This window comes from Rosa chinensis, chromosome 3, assembly GCF_002994745.2.
Source record: "Rosa chinensis cultivar Old Blush chromosome 3, RchiOBHm-V2, whole genome shotgun sequence".
In the NCBI taxonomy this organism is placed as follows: domain Eukaryota; kingdom Viridiplantae; phylum Streptophyta; class Magnoliopsida; order Rosales; family Rosaceae; genus Rosa; species Rosa chinensis.
This window is the reverse complement of record NC_037090.1, coordinates 28,596,146-28,614,103: the sequence shown is the minus strand read 5'-3', so window position 1 is coordinate 28,614,103 and position 17,958 is coordinate 28,596,146. Positions and strand designations below refer to the sequence as shown.

The following is a 17,958-nucleotide window of genomic DNA, read 5'->3' as shown; positions in this document are numbered from 1 at the left end:
AAATCTGAGAGTGCTAGATGCGAGGTGCCATCATATTGACCATTTCAATATGTCATTAATCTAACAATACGTTCCAAAAATCAGACCTACAAATCTGATCCGAACCATAAGGTCTCATTTCACATTAAAACAAAACATAAAATGCAGAGTACTAAGATGCGAGAAAGGCCGTCATATTGATCAGGTCAATACTCGAGAGATACTAGACATATTACAATCATTTGAATCGATTAAAGAGTAGGAAGACACGTCGCCTCACGACTAGAAAATCAAAGACGACACAGGTACAATCCTCAGCAATTCAAAGCATTTGCTCATGACATACTTGGTTGCTTCATAGAGCAAATATCTTCTCTCTCTGTCACTGTTAGACATCTGAACCATGTGATCATCAAACTCAGTAAAGGACTTCTCAGTAAATATCAATGCCAAATCGTACAGGTATTTGCATAAAATACCAGTTGCCAGACAAGGTGCTTCTTGTATAATCTGCAAATTGGAAGCGGCAGTCATGTATCCGTTGCGGCACTTAAAATTCTTACATAAGACAAACGTACCAAGTGGTGGTGGTGGTGCCTAATCAAAACTCACAAAAAATTTAAATATATTCCAAAACTATCCTTAATTTATTGAAGCGAATACGTAAAACACTCCCTACATGTGCATTAATTGGTCTGCCTTACCTTACCAGACACATGATACGTCTGCCCTACTGAAGAATCTCTCATATTTGTTTCGGGTTACACAACAGTCCCAAGAGCATCCACGATCTGGTACCTCAATAAACTCGAGGGACGGTTTCAGTCAAACGGCTCAAAGGTTATCTAACCTGTTAGTTTGAATAGTGGGATGAGTGTCAGAACTAGCTAAAATCTACTATACCAATCCTCTAAATTGGACATGTGATTCAGAGTAACAGGGACCTAGGAGGTGAGGTTAGAGGCTGTTGGAGATGCTAACAAGCATCTTGTAATCTTGTAATCCCCCTGGAACAGTATAATTTCAGTCTGATCAATAACGTATAGTACTATCCAATTGCAAACAAACAACTTCTCATTCATTATGTCGGTCACACTACAAAATACATAATGTCATTACATATACACCCCCCCTCTTTTGAAAACTACAAAACTAAAAATTCCAATGTAAACTGCAAAATGAAATACACATGGATCAAATGAAAGAATTTGACCTGCGCTGTCCTTTGGACTACCATCTGTGATAATTAAAGAAGCAGCAGCAGTTGAGAAATAAGAGAAATAAAATATATCACTCTATAGGCAGCATCGCAATCAATGCCGATACTAACCACAGCAAAGTGCTCATCAAGAGCAAAGTGCTAGACAGCAAACAAGCCATCATCACTGACAGTAAAACCACAATTACCCCACAGAAAAGCACTGATTAAAATGAATGAAGTGAAAGTTATGACGCATAAGGAAAAAAAAAAAAAAACTGGCAAAGCACTCATGCTAATGAATTTGGTCTCTAGAACAAATCAGCTTTCTTCTTTTGCATGTCTTGCTTCCATTTTGGCAGTTGATAGAAAGCATCTTTCGTCATCCCAAATATGGTCTGAAAGTCTTCATCAGAGAGGTAGGCCTGCAAAGCCAAACAGAAAATGTAATTACCAATTCAAAACAGAAGATGAAGTGTAAAAACATTCACAAACGACCAACCTCTCTTCTCTTAAAATCAATTCCAGTTACTGGATTGTCAGATTTAACCCTCAGTTGGTCATAACTGAAAGTACTTTGACTGCTTTCACTGCCATTTTCATCCTGCTCTTGCTTTGGTTCTGACACAGAAGAAGGCGAAAAAGCATCTGTTTCCTTTACTTCAGGAACTTCCTGAGAACCATCTGTATCAGCTGCAATCATTCAAATGTATCAGATATCATAAAGTTTCAGACATTCAATGAGCAATATATATGAGGAAACGACCCTAATCAGAAACAAATTTGTTGAGCAATCAAAGACAAAAAAATAATGGGGAAGGACCGACAAGAGCATCGTCAAGAATGTATGTTCAGTAATCTAGGAAAATATTAATGTCTTCTTTTTGATAGGAAAGAGAATCTTTAATAACAAAGAGAAATGAAGAGAAATGGAGAAGAAGTTTGTCACAAAAGGCAGTAAAGAAGAGGACAAGATGAAAACAAGCTAGTAATAAGTGCCACCCAATCAAATAGAATTGAGGACTGAAAAATCCCTTAAATATTTCACATTGGTGCCCATAGAAATGCTAAAAGTACACCACTTCCTCCTTGTCTTCCATTTCCATCAGAACAGACCAAAGTGAAGTCAATGCTACACACTGCCTTCTTATTTACACGCATGCCCAAACAAGGTAAGAAATGATCGGGGAAATCATGAACTTTGGAACACTAACATGATCAGAGAAAGACAAGCATAGGAGTAGAACACTTTCTTGAAGCACATCACATGGTCAGTGCGCTCTGCAGGTATATCACATATCATCCTTATAAATCATCTTGCATAACTCTCAAGTAGAGTTAAGTTATCTCTTATTAACTCGTAAGTAGGAGTTGTGTTTATTTCATCAATCCATAAGAATGAATATACCAAACTCTTTTTTCGGATTGGAAAAGATTCAACAACATATGATTACCATTCAAGTTCCTTTTAGACACATAGCACATGACCCTAGAACAGGAAACCAGAAAAGAAATGACTACACAATGATCAAGAGGTAACAGATATAAGAAGTAGACACAGGAAAATTAAATCAACATGCCAAACGTCTTGTAGAACTGAGTTTTATTCACCCTATCATGAACTTAGACAAGCAAAAGAAAGAATATTAACACTCACTTAGAAATAATGAATACAGAATAATGTACACCACCATCCAATCAAAATGGAGGAAGAAGAATAAGATTATATTTAAGAAAGCTATAAATCACTATCAAAACTCACCATGCAGAATCAAAGGTGATAAGAAGAAAATTACAGAAACTGTCATTCTCTATCATGCATAAAATCATCATGTAGATGATGTAAAGCAATAATAAAACATTCAGGATTAGAAGATCTCTATAAAGTGAGGGAAAGAATGCAGAAGTAATTCTGCTTTGCTTACCACTAGCTTCTGCAGGAGGGCTTTGTACTTGGGGACTTTGCACTGGAGAGGCATCAGGTGTTAACTTACTCTTTTCAGCTGTAAGGACGTTTGAAAGTGCAGCAACTGCTGCAGCTCTTTGTGATCCTTGACTTGTTGAAGAAGGCTTGGGAACAGAAGGTTTGGTTCCAGAGGATGAACTAAATGCAGAAGATAAAGCGGCTAAAGCTTCTGCTCTTTGCCTTGGTCCTCCTTCACTCGACCCATTGGACTTATCCTGGCCACGTGATTGCATGTAAGTTGATTTATTGAATGACTGTCTCATAATTCATGCAAACATGCCAAACAAGAAACAGAAAAGGTGCTAAGAAATAACAAAAAAGCAAAGAGGCACAAAGATTCTATGTAACAACTTAAGATCTGGTCCAACATGTAATAGTACGACATTCATAGAAAGGAGAGGGGATGCAAGAACTAGAGCACAGGAAGGCGAGGGGATGCACACTCATAAGTGGAATTTTAGCGATAAGAAACCATGGATTGATAACTATGAGTGCCTAGTATTGATTCATATATCTCTTTATATGATCTAAAGATTATGCTCTGAAAATAAGGAATTTACAAAATATGTGCGAGAAGTCCATTAAGCTCAAAAATTGCTCAATTCAACACTCCTGCCGATCACACGAGTATCTCAACTTTTTTAATTTTTTTTTGACATAGGAGAGCAGAAAGAGAGTACACAATCTCATTCTATCCCCATTAAAATCTACTTCCTCCTCCGTATCGTCAAAAAGTGCCTAGTATTGATTCATGGACCGAATTACAGGTTCTGATTGTCTGCAACACCTCAGGTTAAGAATATCATCCACTCAAAGTATATGGTAGTGACAATCAACTTTAATTACCGTAGGGGGTGATTTTCCAGGGGAAGAATTGAATGCAGATGATAGAGCAGCTAAGGCTTCAGCTCTTTGCCTTGGCCCTCCTTGATTCCCATCAGATTTTTCCTGGCTCTGCATTGTCCGTGTATTAGAGAGGTATAATATATGATAATGCTAAGAGATTTTAAAAATTTGACAGGTTTATTCTTTTAATGTAGTTGGATTATTTCAAATTGTTAGGACTTGGGAATAATAAAATGTTCCTCCAGCAATTAACTTATGATGTGACAAGTTCCAATAGAGCAAGGAAATGGAATGTCAACATAATGTATTACCATGCCACAAACCCAGGCCACTCCGAGCAAAAACAGAGAGGAAAAAGAAATCAAAGGTTCAAAGGTTAAAGCCTTAAATTATCACCATTTCTTAATCACATAATAATGTAACACTATTAATTTATATTTAGGAATTTGCATATTCTCATTAATATAAGAAATTTCATATTAGAACCACTGAGAAAATTCTCTTAGCAAAACACCTAAATTGCAATGTAACTAGTCCGCTAATCATCTTTTATGTCCAATCACCTCAAAATAAATCTAATCTCCATAATAACTTCCCTCTTCTTTTTGTATACAGACACAACTAGCAAAGGAGATTAAGCTCTGACATGTTTAATAGCATAGATTGCTTACCTCCACAGCATGGCCAAACAGAACGGACACCTTCTTCTGGAATGAGTTTCCTTGAACCTACAATTTCGTACAGATACTATTAAGAAAATACACATGAAATATAATAAAAGTGATACATCCATATTAATTTATTTTCAATTTTTTCTTTTAAAACAGTAATATACAAAAATGTTTGAACGTGTTTCCATATCATCCTGCTCTCCATGAAGCTTAGACATGACAAACTAGTGGGCAGAAAACCACTCCTGCATGTTCACCCTCTCATTGGGGGGGGGGGGTTGTGGAATGAGGGATGGCTATGAAAAGACTTGAATGAAAATAATCCAAAAGACTCCAGCTTCCGCCTCCTAACATCTAACTTGGTTTCCACCACTACTCCATCCATGAGTTCCAGCATTGAAGATACCTCTCATATCTCCTCATCTTTTGGACATCTCTATCATCTAATTTGCTCTCACTTCACCAACATAACTTTCAGCATTCAGCCTCTAATATATATGATCAAGGTCTGGCATCTCAAATGAACTAACAAGAGTATCAGAAACCAAGATCCACAATTCCTTGCTATCATAATTACTCATAAGCCCTCAAATATCCACTATATATGGTTCAAAGTCACAATATTTCACACCAAGAATCCTTTGCATCAACTTCCTGCCATCACTGAAATGATCCCAAACACATCGTAGCCCATCCAAGCAGTTTCTCACTTCCCTCTTCATTATGAGAGTACTGCTTTGATCTAACATTTTGCTGACATGCTTCCCTTTTTATTTAAATCTTTTTCAAAGGTCTTGCGTTCTTAATCAAATGGGTTAAAGACAGAGTAAAAGAATTAAGACCACCCAAATTTACAGAAACCATGTCATACATAAAACTTAATGTGTTTAACTTATTTCCTACTTCACATGAACTCCATCAATATATCTGTTTGGGCATGGTATCCTGTATCCGAAACTTATTGACAAAGCCAAAATATAATCCTTTTTCTTATAAGCCATCAACATGAGATCATAATCATACCCACTAAGAATGAAGGTTATTGATATATGTATGTATATATTTTAGAACATACATTAGCCTTTGCAAGGTCCCATGAAAAGTATGTTGTGAAGAAGCGAGGTTCATTTCCTTCAGTAACTTTGTACAATGGTACATTAGGAGACAACCCATCCAGAGATGCTGCCATCTCAATGTATTTCTGCATAAATCATTTACAATGAGATCAGAATATATATATAGAAATAATATAACAAAATAAAATAAAATAAAAATCAAGCTATACCTTGCCAATTTCAAAAGCATTTTGTTTTTCTTTCAAGTCTACACATTGACCAACCCAAACAAAGACTTCAGCATGTGTATCCAGTATAAGGACATCCTCTGTCAGTAGATCATCTTGAGTAAAGTTGTATATTTCTTCCACCTGTCCAATAAAATACAGAAGATGATTAGAAGCCACTGATATCTGAGTCAAGTATGAAGCAAATATAGGCCGTGTTAACTCACCTGAAACTTTCCTGGGGAACCCACATGGAAACAGGGAAGACAAAAATAAGAACAGTTAGAACAGAATTAGCTTTGCAAACAAGTTTATCCAACTAAGATGTCATTATATGTGATAAAGTAATTCAACAAGAGATAAACTCAAAGCAGCAGTGATTGAAGTAGTTGTACTTATTAACAGAATTTTCTACCTTTGTTGAATGAGAATGTGAACAGGTGGGGATCTCTGCAAATCTCAGAAGCAACTTTATTACTGGTGTAATTTTGTTTCCCTCCTAGGGCAGACCAGAAGGTTGAGCTCTCAGTTCCTTCTTTAGCATGTTTTAAAGTAACTCCTGGCTGTATTAGCAATGAATAGAAGGCTCAAATAGATAAACAGCCCAGACAACTATGAAATCATTTTAGAAACTCAGAATCTAAGATATGTTTAGTGACTAACAAGTAAGCATGGTACATATACCGCCAATCTAATAAATAAATTATATATAATGCATTCCTACACCAACTGGTTATGTCTACCTTCAGAAATTCTGCAAGCTTTGCTGCTAACTGTTGCTGCTCAATGGTGGATTGATTTCCATTCCAAGCAAAAACTGAGGAGCCAGATTGCAGAAGAAAACACTCGGTAGAGTTCAATGACGTTGCCACCTGAACGTGCACAAAATTACACACACTCGCTCATTGTATGTATATTGACAAGAAGCAAAGATTGTCCAACAAGGAAAAAAGAGTACAAATATACATCCAGTACTGGACAAGAAATCCACCGACAAAACCAAGCAAAGAACACATTCTCCAGAAGCATGCAGTTTCATTTTAATCTACCCTCTACATAGAACTACAAGGGAAACCCATGCCATAAAAATTAGTCAACAAACTAAAGCTTCCTATGAGTATGCAGAATAAAGCAACACTAAATTGTGCAGATACCAATGCCTAGAGAGATCAAAACCATACTCTATCCCACAACGCCATCACCTCCTCCTCCACCTATCCTTAAGCTTTCAATCTAAATTTCATATCTACAACCAATACACAATGAGTGTTGAACATTTAAGCTCCTTTATTTGCTTATTATCACTTGAATACTAATTTAAATAAGCACTTGTGACTTACTAGGTATCCTTAGCCTTCCAAATCAAAGGGGAATGAATTGAAAGAAAAAAAAAAGGTAAAGATGGTTTCTCAACTAACAATTAAGATTATATTTGCATCTTAGAAGCATTTTGAAAAGAAAAGTTACACTAAAATGACATTTATTACAACCGTTGCACTCATTTCAAGTTCTCTATGATGTCTCATACAAGGACTTAATGAATTCACACGCCTTTGCATATGAATAAAACATCAGCTCACTTCTTTAATAAGAACAAATCTCTCTCTCTCTCTCTCTCTCTCTCTCTCTCTCTCTCTCTCTGTGTTAAAATAGACCAGGCGGTCACTGGTGAAGTATCAAAAACTGTCATGCTTACCTAAATCCTAAATCATAAAAAAAAGGGCCGAAAATAACTGAAATAAAAGTGTCCCACGATTTGCATGTTCAAAGAATTTCAGAGCCTAGTAGTATGAACAAGATGAACATCTTCCATACTGGGACTACAGAGAAAACTTTTATACATTCCTGTATTTCTGGAGGTTCAGTTATACAGTTATATTTTATTTGATATGAAAACTTTGGACATATGCCAGTAAACAATAATTTATTGAAACAAGGGAGTTGATTATTCCCAGAAAATCTAAATAATTTCAAAGGTCATTCGAGTATATATTGTAAGTTTGAGCAAGTGTCATGCATGATTATAGAATGAACTCATACCGCATCAACTTGCACGGCTTTGTTATTATGAATAGAGGTTCCAGATAACCGAAAGAGTGCAACACACTCTGCTGTGTAAGTTTCATCAGCCAACCCTTTCTCCTCAACAAACTTTTTATACCCAGAGCTCAGGCCACCCTAAATTGAAAGTCAATGAAATTAAACAGTTAACAACCCTGGTTTCAAACTAAACAAGTTATTTTGTAATTAAATCAAGTCCTAAAATGAAAATGAGAGTTTTGCCCCAGCTTAAACAGAATACCTTGAGAACAACCATAGGCTGAAAGAGCGCAACAAACTGTGGTGGCTCTTTACCTTGGAATATGTGACCCTGCAAGAATCCTGTGTTTTATAGGCATGTCCCAAAGACACATTGTCCTTCCAACTTGACTAAAGTTCACAATATAGTACCTGAACCGGTCTTCCCTTCAGTGAGTTGGAAATTGACGTCGCCAAATGAGAAGCAGTTTTCTGGTCCTCCTGAAATAGGAGTAATAGAAATCTTTAGCACACCTCAGATAATGCAGCTTAGATTTGCTAAGCGAAGTGCAGAAAATGTAGAAATAACGTAAACAAGGCCATACTATTCTATTTACTTTCTCCGTAATCTAAACAACTTTATCCCTACTTGAAGTAGTAGATGGCTTGAAAGAAGAGGAGACTAAACAAAGAACTAGAACAAGAATACCAACATGGGTCTACTAAATCTTTCCAAACATGTAATCTCTTCAAGAATAACAAACCATATCCAGACAATAAATTGTCTCTTTCATATGTGAAAGGAACTTTTGATGGAACAATAAAAAAAAAAAATTTAAGCACAGTATTCCAGCAAAAGACAAGAAGTCCATTGAGAAAAAAACAGAAACAAAAATGTAAGCTGATCCAGCAGCTTCACTTAATCTTTTTACTACACCATTACGTTTATCATCCAACTACAGCTCCCCAATGGACATGAGTCAGAGGAGGAGGAGTATCTCTTAAGATCTGCAGGCTACCAAAGTCCATAAAGAAGCTAAAAACTGCACTCCACCTCTCAATGAAATTAGGTCCTCCTAATCTGAAGAATTTTGGTATTCCTCCCTAACCAAATCATCCAAAAGACACCAAAACATGTTTCCACAAATCATTTTCTTTCACTGCATTCCACCTCTAAATGAAATCAGGTCCTCCTCCTAATATGAACAATTCTGGTATTCCTCCCTAACCAAATCATCCAAAAGACACCAAAACATGTGTCCACATATCATTTCTTTCACCACCCCCACCAAAGTCACAATCTCAACAAATTTCTATTGTAAATTGAAAAATGCACATTTGTGTTTCTTTATATGTAGGAACTGTAACAGAAAGCAACGCCAATTCTTTCAGTTATTTGAATCCTCTAACAGGAACAAAGTGATTTACCTCAATACTATCCTTTCCAAACCAACAGCACAGAAAGTAGTCATCCTTTCTATCACCAGAGTGGTACGTATAAAGAATTATGTAGCAATCTCCACTAAAAAATTTGCCGATATCTTCCTTAGGTAATTGGGTTTTAGCGCTGCCATTGATGCACCATACCTGAAAAAAGGAACATTCAATATTCCAGAATATATCAACAAAGCAGCCTGTTTGATTACATCATTACTAGAGGCATGAGAGATATATATCAACTAGACCTCCATCTTTCCACCTCCTTCAAGCAAAGGTGGGACCTCTTCATTTACAGGGGCACCCTTTGTCGCGCCCTTTACACCAACACCTTGTTGCTTCAGCAAAGCTAGCAGAATACAAATATGACATATTAATAAAGCTAATCAGAAAGCATTAGAATTTAGTTCACAACTTAGAATTATAATTACCTGCTACTTTTCCTCTTCCCTCCTCAGCACCAGACGTTGCTGATCCCAATGGCCAAGAATCGAAGTTGGACTTGAATGAACGTGTCTCATAACCTTGAATAAGCCGGGTTATTCGTGTTGATTTTGGTCTATTCTGATGAGAAACAAATTCCTGGTGACAAAATTACGATTACATTTATATATTTCACTGAAAACCCAATGTTCATCAGCATGAAGAAATGAGTGCAGTTCACTACCTCAGCTGCTTGGCTAGCAGCTTTTCTGTCCTCCACTTGTGTCACCCGACCGACCCAAACAAATACTTCAGAACCACAGTCCAGTAAGTAGCATTTGTTGTTTTCAAGCAAGGATTTGGATAGTTCACCGTCTATGATCTTCACTTCACCATCAGTTATGCTTTAAAAACCAGTGATTAAAAGGTTAGAACCTCAACAGTAAACACCAATGGTTTAAATACTGGACACTCAATTAGTAATTTCAGCACACTAACACTTGAAGCTGGGTGGAAGGTCAAAGGGTACGCTTTCACCCTGCCGCTGAATGTTTGGCGGCATAACATTGAAACTTTGATTTTTAACTGAGTAGAAACCCAAGAACTTTTTACTACTTCAAGTCTTGGGTACATTACCACAATTATAATCTTTTTTCCACACCAATATGGAAATTCATTGTTATTTAGGGTTTGCTGGAATCAAAAAACTGAATTTTCAGCAGCTGTTGCACGACATCTGAAGCAGCTAAAAATTCAAAGTCCAAACAACGAGCAGAGTACAACTTCAAAAATTTCAAAATATAATAAATTATTTTCTATTTCAAGTTGAAAAAGAAAAATGACCTGAACTACAAGGCCAAAATTATATTCATTATTGTTACTTGGCTATTTCTAGAGCTGATGCTTCAGCATGAAAACAAGTAGATAGAAACAGTGAATACTAAGGTAGTTTCACTATTTTTTTTTCTTCAATAAATTCTTGATTTATTGTTAGATTCAGATATGCCCATATAAAATAATTTAGAATTGATGAGTGATTTAGAAATCCTATATAGCACAATGATGTGAAGCATAATGGAATTCATGGACAAGTATGAGAACAAAAAATGATAATCTTTCTGAGTTTATAGATCAGCATATGCCAACTGTTCAACTGTGGCATGCAAACACATGCAAAGGAATTTGCATACACTAGATGAGATGAAAGAATAAAAGAATATCAGAATACCTATACAGTGTAGCAGGAGTGGACTCAGGAACGACATCATCTTCATTGGCAACCTTCTTGCTAATCGGAGCAAAGCCACCCATTAGGACCCAGAACTCACCAGAGTCAGATTCTGTGTCTAGCTTCCCATCATCTGGCACGGTGAACATTGTTTTTCAGAAAATAAGTAAAGGAAAAGAATGGCAAAGCACAGAGATGTAAGGTAAGAATGGGGGTTAGATTATGTAGGTTTCTCCAGCACAAGAAGAGGCAATCCCATAGTAATTGTGTGGGGTTGTTGCATACAAAGCTACCGTATGCACTTACCAACTATTGCAACATCACATGTCCCATGATGATACTTTTCTTTCAAAAATTGGATGACTTCCAAAGCCTTCGCCCTTTCCTGGATATTGGAATTCGCACCGTTGAACTGAAAGATCTTATTCTGGCTGTCCAGGATGAACACATCATCATGATTCAGTGACGAACGCGCAAAAGGAACCTATATAATTACGCTGAAAAGTTATTACTGTAATCTCCAGAAGAACTATAATAAAGAAAAATTGATCAAGACTCTGCTTCAATGATAGAAAGATACCTGCTTCATTCTGACAACACGTTTTCCTCTGCAGATATAAAGTCGAGTTTCAAATTCTTCTTCCTCAGGCTTTTTAAATCCAGATGCAACACCCCCCTCCAGTGGTATAATACATGGTTTGAAGTAGGACAAAAACTTATCAGATTCATGGCCTTGAATTTCCCTATGTTGCACAGCACGCCCTCCAAGAGCTGTATCTAGTTCAACAGTTTTAATAGCTGCTGTGCCAGCTTCATCCTATAATAAGAAGATAGGACATAAAGCCAGATCATATCTTCAAGTCAGCTCTTCTATACATACAGATATATGAATATTATACATATATATATATATATAGACATGAGTGAGTGAGGGAGTGCGTGAAGTCAGACCATATTTCAAGTCTCTTCTATATATACAGATATATGAATATTATATATATATATATATATATATATATATAGAGAGAGAGAGAGAGAGAGAGAGAAGCACACCTGACTTGTATCTTTCCCAATCCAGAAGTGGATGTCATAGAGATAAGCACCCCCTTTGTTCTGTGTTGTCTGCAAAATGTGTCAATCAGGAAAAAAAGAAAGAAAAAAAAATCTACCTCTGCAATTCTCAGAAGAAAATCATGCCACACTAACAAATTTAATTCTTTGTTAGTGTTCTTGCAAGGATGATCAGCCAGATAAAAGAAAATAACAAAATGGAATGAAAAACTGAAAGAAATTCACACCTGCAAGACAATATAAGAATCTCCCATATAGAATTTTCCATATTCAGATTTTGGCAACGGAACTGGCTGGAAATCCTCAATTCGCCAAATTTCAGTCCCTCTATTATGTGTCAAGTTCATCAACCTCAAATTTGGACAACATGCTCAGCACTAATTAAAAGAATAAAAAAGGAACTCACATATTCCAAAACTTGCTAAAGATATAGTCTACTTTACTATTCTATCTACGACAACAAAACCTTAGCCCAACGATTAGCTACATGAACCCTGGTCCTCCAAATATACTATCCAAGGTCATAATTTATTCAAGTCACTTTTAATTTTTGGCTTGGAGTGAAAGTAACTTTTTTTTACTATCCAGTGTAACTTCTTCTTCTTTTTTATATTTTTTTTAAGGAAATCTTAATATCTCCCCGAGTAACTAGTTGAGCTAAAAGGATACACCCTTTGACCTGCTCCCTGAAAAGCTGGATCCATAGCTTTTGTAGAGCTAGCCATTGCCTTTTGTTCTAATGTTTCCTTCAGCAGGGAAGATTCCTTTGAATCCTGTGATTCAATATCTCAAAGTCCCACCAGAGTTTACTGCAAGGAAAATAAATCTGTAAAGTCCAGACATAAACAAAAGGAGTTTTGTTACCAAGACATGAAGAGAAGGAAATAATAAAGGCACAGCCAAAATAAATGGTACGTCATTATCTAGTGTGAAGGTTCGAGACTTGAGAACTGCCCAGATTTAAACTACTTTACTTTCTGACAATTAGGAAATGGTAACAGGATCAGCATTTATAATGGAATCCAAAGTTTGATTTCAATAATCTTTACTGCTAGTACATGTAACAGCATTGGTACTCAAAGCAGCACTTTCTGACCATAAATAAATAAAAAGGCAGAACTTCAATATAGAATCTTCAATGACTCTAATCGCTATGCCAAAAGTAAATGTTAAAAAACCTCTTTTCATCATCTTTTCAAATACCTAGAACTTACCACATCTTGCACAGTATATATTTGGTAGCGACCTATTGATTTTTGCATATAGAATATTTTAAATCAAACCGGCACAAGTGCTCTTAGATAAAAAAAAAAACAGATATGTATAATGATGTCATGCATGAGAAAAAGTGTCAAGGAATGCAATTGAGTTTGATGGTCTGACATAATTGATATGTCTGAGTCCTTAATGACAGGATCATCTTTTATCTCACTGGAATGTTCAGATATGAAAAAGCAAATCAGGGACTCCCCATCCCTGGACTGGTTTATCAAGTGAGATATCTCCAAAGACATTTCCTGATAACACAATCAGTATATAACTCCCAGAATGTAAATCATTGCTTCTATCTCTTGCTTTCCAAAAGGCCAGAATTTGGTCCATATATTCTGTTAGAACTCTTGTCCTATAATTACATATTGTCGTGGGCTAATGTGTTGAGCTACTTAAACGGGCTGTATTTCCATCTTGGGCTCTACAATTGGACTCGGGTCGGGTCATCCTGTAAATGGGTGTCTAGGGTTGTTTGCAGATAGAGCTATACAAGAAATCTGCGTCCATTCTAAAGAAGGACATCGATGAAATGAATCTTATTTAATTATTTCCTTTTAATTTCCTTGTTCCAATTTCTTTTATAGATTCTTCTCCTAACATATTCTTTCAAGGAGCTTATCAATCCTCTGCTTAGTTTACCCAAGACCCTCGTCTTCAAGCTTTATCCTGAGTAGCTACTTTACTTGATAGTATTGCATTCGTACTGATACAATTATCTAAGCTCCAACATAACAATATTATCTATAGAAGTTTTCGCCCACTCCCCCATCCCCCTCCCTTTATTTCTTTCTCTCTCTCTGTTTTTTTTTTTTCCTTTCTTTGGTCTTCTTCTTTCCTTGTTAACATTTGAGCATGCAGATGCTGCAACAATCCCATTAGATAATAATTGACCCAATGACCATTTTGTCCTAAAGACTCCACATCCATACTACCTAAATCCTCTACTTGTTTTCTAGTTTATTTCAATACTAGATATTTGGAATTCCCACATTGAAGCATCTGTAGGTTCTATAGCTGGCACATCACCAAGTTGCGAACCTTGCATTTAATTACTGAGACCATAGTGTGGAATCCTAACTCAGAACTTTCTTTGGATCATAACATTGCTAAATCCAACTAAACAAAACCAAAGAGAGAATTACTTCCCCGATCTTAAAAGTCCTTCCGGTAATCCAATACGTGAAAAGGTCCCCAAGAACTGAAATATATAGCACGTGATCGACACGACTTTAGGACGGCTAACTAAAACAAAGTATCAAATGCACATTCACGGCACTTTTAGCAGTAATGCTATGGATGACTGACCACGAGTCGCGCCTGATTACACCACATCAAAATGTAGTAGGCTAAAAACACACAGAGGATAGCGTTTCACCAAAGGCATTTACGAAATTCAAAGACTCAGCTACTAATTAAGATCTTCCAGTTTTTTAGTTCAATCACTTGCCTAATCATACCATTCAAGAGCTCTAAAGGAATTCAAACCAAGAAAAGATGATGAAAACAAAAGGTGAGATTCAAACATACATGATCAAACAAGTAACCAGCAATAAAGAGGCAAAAGACCAATACACCCCATCATCAGATCAAATATTAAGCTCAGTCTATCATAACCAAACCACAAAGAACAATCAGAACCCAATAAAATCCAACACAAACAAATAAAAACCCAGATTAAGAAATCGAGAATCGTAAACGATCAGAGCGAGGGATCAAAGTGAGAAGAAAGATGATCTATGAAAACAACATACACAGCAAATAGGAACAATCGACGGAGCTGAATGGAGTATGAGAAAAGAAGGGAGTGATGGGATCAGAGAGAATTGACGTACCTGAGATGGATCTCTGCGTGTAATGATGGAGAAGGTGGGGTGGGAGATGAGATGAGAGAAATGAAATGGGTATGGGGGAAGGAGCTGGCAATAAAGAGAGAGAGAGAGAGAGTTGGAAAGAAAAAGTGAATTATTGCTGCCTGTGTGGGCTTCTCTCTCTAACTTTTTTCTGTGGCCTTTTCAGATTTCTAATTCAGAGAGAGAAAAAGGGAAAGCAAGTTGCAGACAGAAAGAAACAGAGGAAGAATGAAAGAATTATGATGATGACCAAGAAGGAGAAGAAGAAACGGAGCCGAGAGAGAGAGAGAGAGAGAGAGAAGGATTGGCCAATCAAGGGGTTATATTTAAGGCAAAGATCCGGTGACGGTGGCACCGGCCATGTTGGCTTTTACAACTTTCGCTTATTTGGAATTTCGGATTTTTTTTTTTTTTTTGGTCAATCGGAATTTCGGATAATTTGGACATTTAGGAAGGTAAACTTTACCCTTTCTTTCACTGCAAGAATAGCCAACACCCAAAAATGGCGGTGCGCCAATTTACACTCCTCCACGCATTTCATTTTTTTTAGATGAAAGATTAATTGCATAATGTATGAGAAGTTATTAAACCTACTAATTTCTAATATCGCCTTTCTCTACACAGGCAAATAAATTTAAAATCGTTAATATGCGAATTTTACATATCGAGAGATTTTTACGTAGGACAAACGTACCATGTGGTTAGTAGGGCAGCCTAATCAGTGAACATGCAAGGGAGTGTTTTGAGTATTTTATTTTAATAAGGATAAATTTGGAACACACTTAAAATTTTTTGAGTTTTAATTGAGCTGCCCCCAATGTCATGTGGTATGTTTACCCTATGTAAGAATCTCTATTTCTACACTCATTATTATTTAACCCATTACCAAAGCACCTCTTTCATTCTTACCACAAGACTATCACCTATCAAAATGAACTTTTAAGAGTTCTTAAGATCTAGGATCTACGAGGTGTCACTAGATATGTCTATTCTGTTATGAAATGAACATGTATAACATTTGTCAATAGCATGCCAAAAGCATAATCACATAAGGTTTCATTGATTCACAAAAGATGATCCTTTACAAATAAATTTAAGAAAATGCATAAGACCTTTTATTAAATCTTTGTGGACAATTGACATTGGGCAAAAGGGGATGAATAACATTGGGGCTATGGTACAATTGATCATCACAACAGGTTAACCTGAAGTTGCTTAAGTATAAACACAAAGGGAAGAATTAACACAAGGTATATTAGTAAACAGAGCCTCATAAGAGCTTGTGTGCCACTCAAAATTTATAGACTCGAAGCAAGAACAACAAGAAAGTAAATCAAAACAAGTTGTCATAGACACTAAGCTGGTGTGCAAAATAGTAAACGTAACACAATCAATACAATTTTAAGCGGACTTACAAACAAATTTGTCCTTGTAATAATACATAGTGTTGCTGGTTTAGATAATGTTTGGTTAGAGGAGACTCCTATTATTATTCAGGATATACTCTACGAGGATTATTGTAAGTGTTCTATTGTAGCACGAGATTCAAGTTTTATGTCCCTCTGTTGCAAAACTTTAATGGGCATGGGCCAGAGCATCCCAACTAGGCTAGGTTCCAAACCTTTTTAAAAAAAAAAAAAAAACAGTGTATCATATTAATGAGTCAATTAATGTATTTATCTATACTATTATTAAGAAAAGAGAGTTTGTTAGCCAAAATTGAAAATTTTGACAGATTTAACCTTACAAGATTAAAAAACTTTGAAAATAAATTAAATCATAAGGATAAATAGGACAATTATAAAATAGATTTTTATTAAGAAAATTAAAAAGAAATGATTATACAACTCTCATTTTTCTCTCCCACTATTTTCTCTCTGCAATAACTACCATCGAATCTATTTCTTCTGCAATAACTACCCACTTTTTTATTTTTTATTTTATTTTAACAACGAAAATTTTTCGTACACTACTATAGAATCTGCAGAATTAATTTATATCTACCATCGAGAAATATATTGAGACTAGAAGTAGGCAAAGGATCTGATCAAAAAAAAAAAATGCTCGTTTGAGATTCCATTTTTGGGTGTTCATCCATCCATGATAATTTGGGTGGTGATGTGGAGTTGACAATAGCTCCAGTTGTTGACGTTAACATATACAAGAAGAGCTAAATCAAGGCACGATGGTCTACATCTCATCAACCCACTTAAATGTTTTATAAGGTACGTAATTCTTCAGTTTGTGTACATCAATTAGTATTAATCAGCTGGCATTTCATTTGTTACGCTAATCTCAGTAGGGTATAGACAGCTAGATCTCTATCTTCCCATTCAATTACCATACTCTGTTTCCATATTTGCTTCTAGGTTACAAGTGTGGTCTGTTCCTTCTAGTTTATAGTTGCTTCTGGCTTCATTATTCACCTGGACTAAGGAGGATAGTATTAAATAAAATAAAATAAAATAAATTAACTTGGGTGCTCATTATTCTACTCCTTTAAAATTCATAATGGTTAAGGAAGAGAGGTGAATTTGCCTTGCAATGTTGGTGCGATGGTGACTTCTCTTGGTTCGCAAAAACGACCGGGCTGAAGAAATGGGTACCTTGAGCATAAGAAGAAATTGGTTATGCATGAAGTGGAACTTGGGTATGAATTTATAGGGATTTAGTACAAGTTCATATCTAGATCACAACTCACAAGTCTCTGATTATG

General features: G+C 36.1%; 1 protein-coding gene across 2 annotated transcripts; it reads right to left on the bottom strand.

The window, feature by feature from the left end:
* Positions 1–1,028: 1,028 nt before the first annotated feature.
* Positions 1,029–15,560, bottom strand: LOC112192023 (villin-3). 2 transcript variants are annotated; one of them, XM_024331529.2, is made up of 24 exons: positions 15,225–15,560; positions 12,790–12,946; positions 12,348–12,447; positions 12,103–12,171; positions 11,630–11,866; positions 11,356–11,533; positions 11,050–11,182; positions 10,066–10,225; positions 9,830–9,980; positions 9,647–9,747; positions 9,390–9,548; positions 8,394–8,462; positions 8,245–8,313; positions 7,983–8,120; positions 6,686–6,814; positions 6,358–6,505; positions 6,170–6,180; positions 5,946–6,086; positions 5,736–5,861; positions 4,661–4,717; positions 3,990–4,097; positions 3,103–3,358; positions 1,680–1,870; positions 1,029–1,602 (listed from the first exon to the last, which is right to left on the bottom strand). In XM_024331529.2, the coding sequence occupies exons 2-24, from the start codon at positions 12,843–12,845 to the stop codon at positions 1,489–1,491; spliced, it is 2,901 nt and encodes a 966-aa protein (XP_024187297.1). In that variant the 5' UTR covers positions 12,846–12,946; positions 15,225–15,560; the 3' UTR covers positions 1,029–1,488. The 2 variants fall into 2 exon arrangements, with proteins under 2 accessions (XP_024187297.1, XP_024187296.1); XM_024331528.2 differs by having other exon boundaries at positions 12,790–12,929.
* Positions 15,561–17,958: the final 2,398 nt, after the last annotated feature.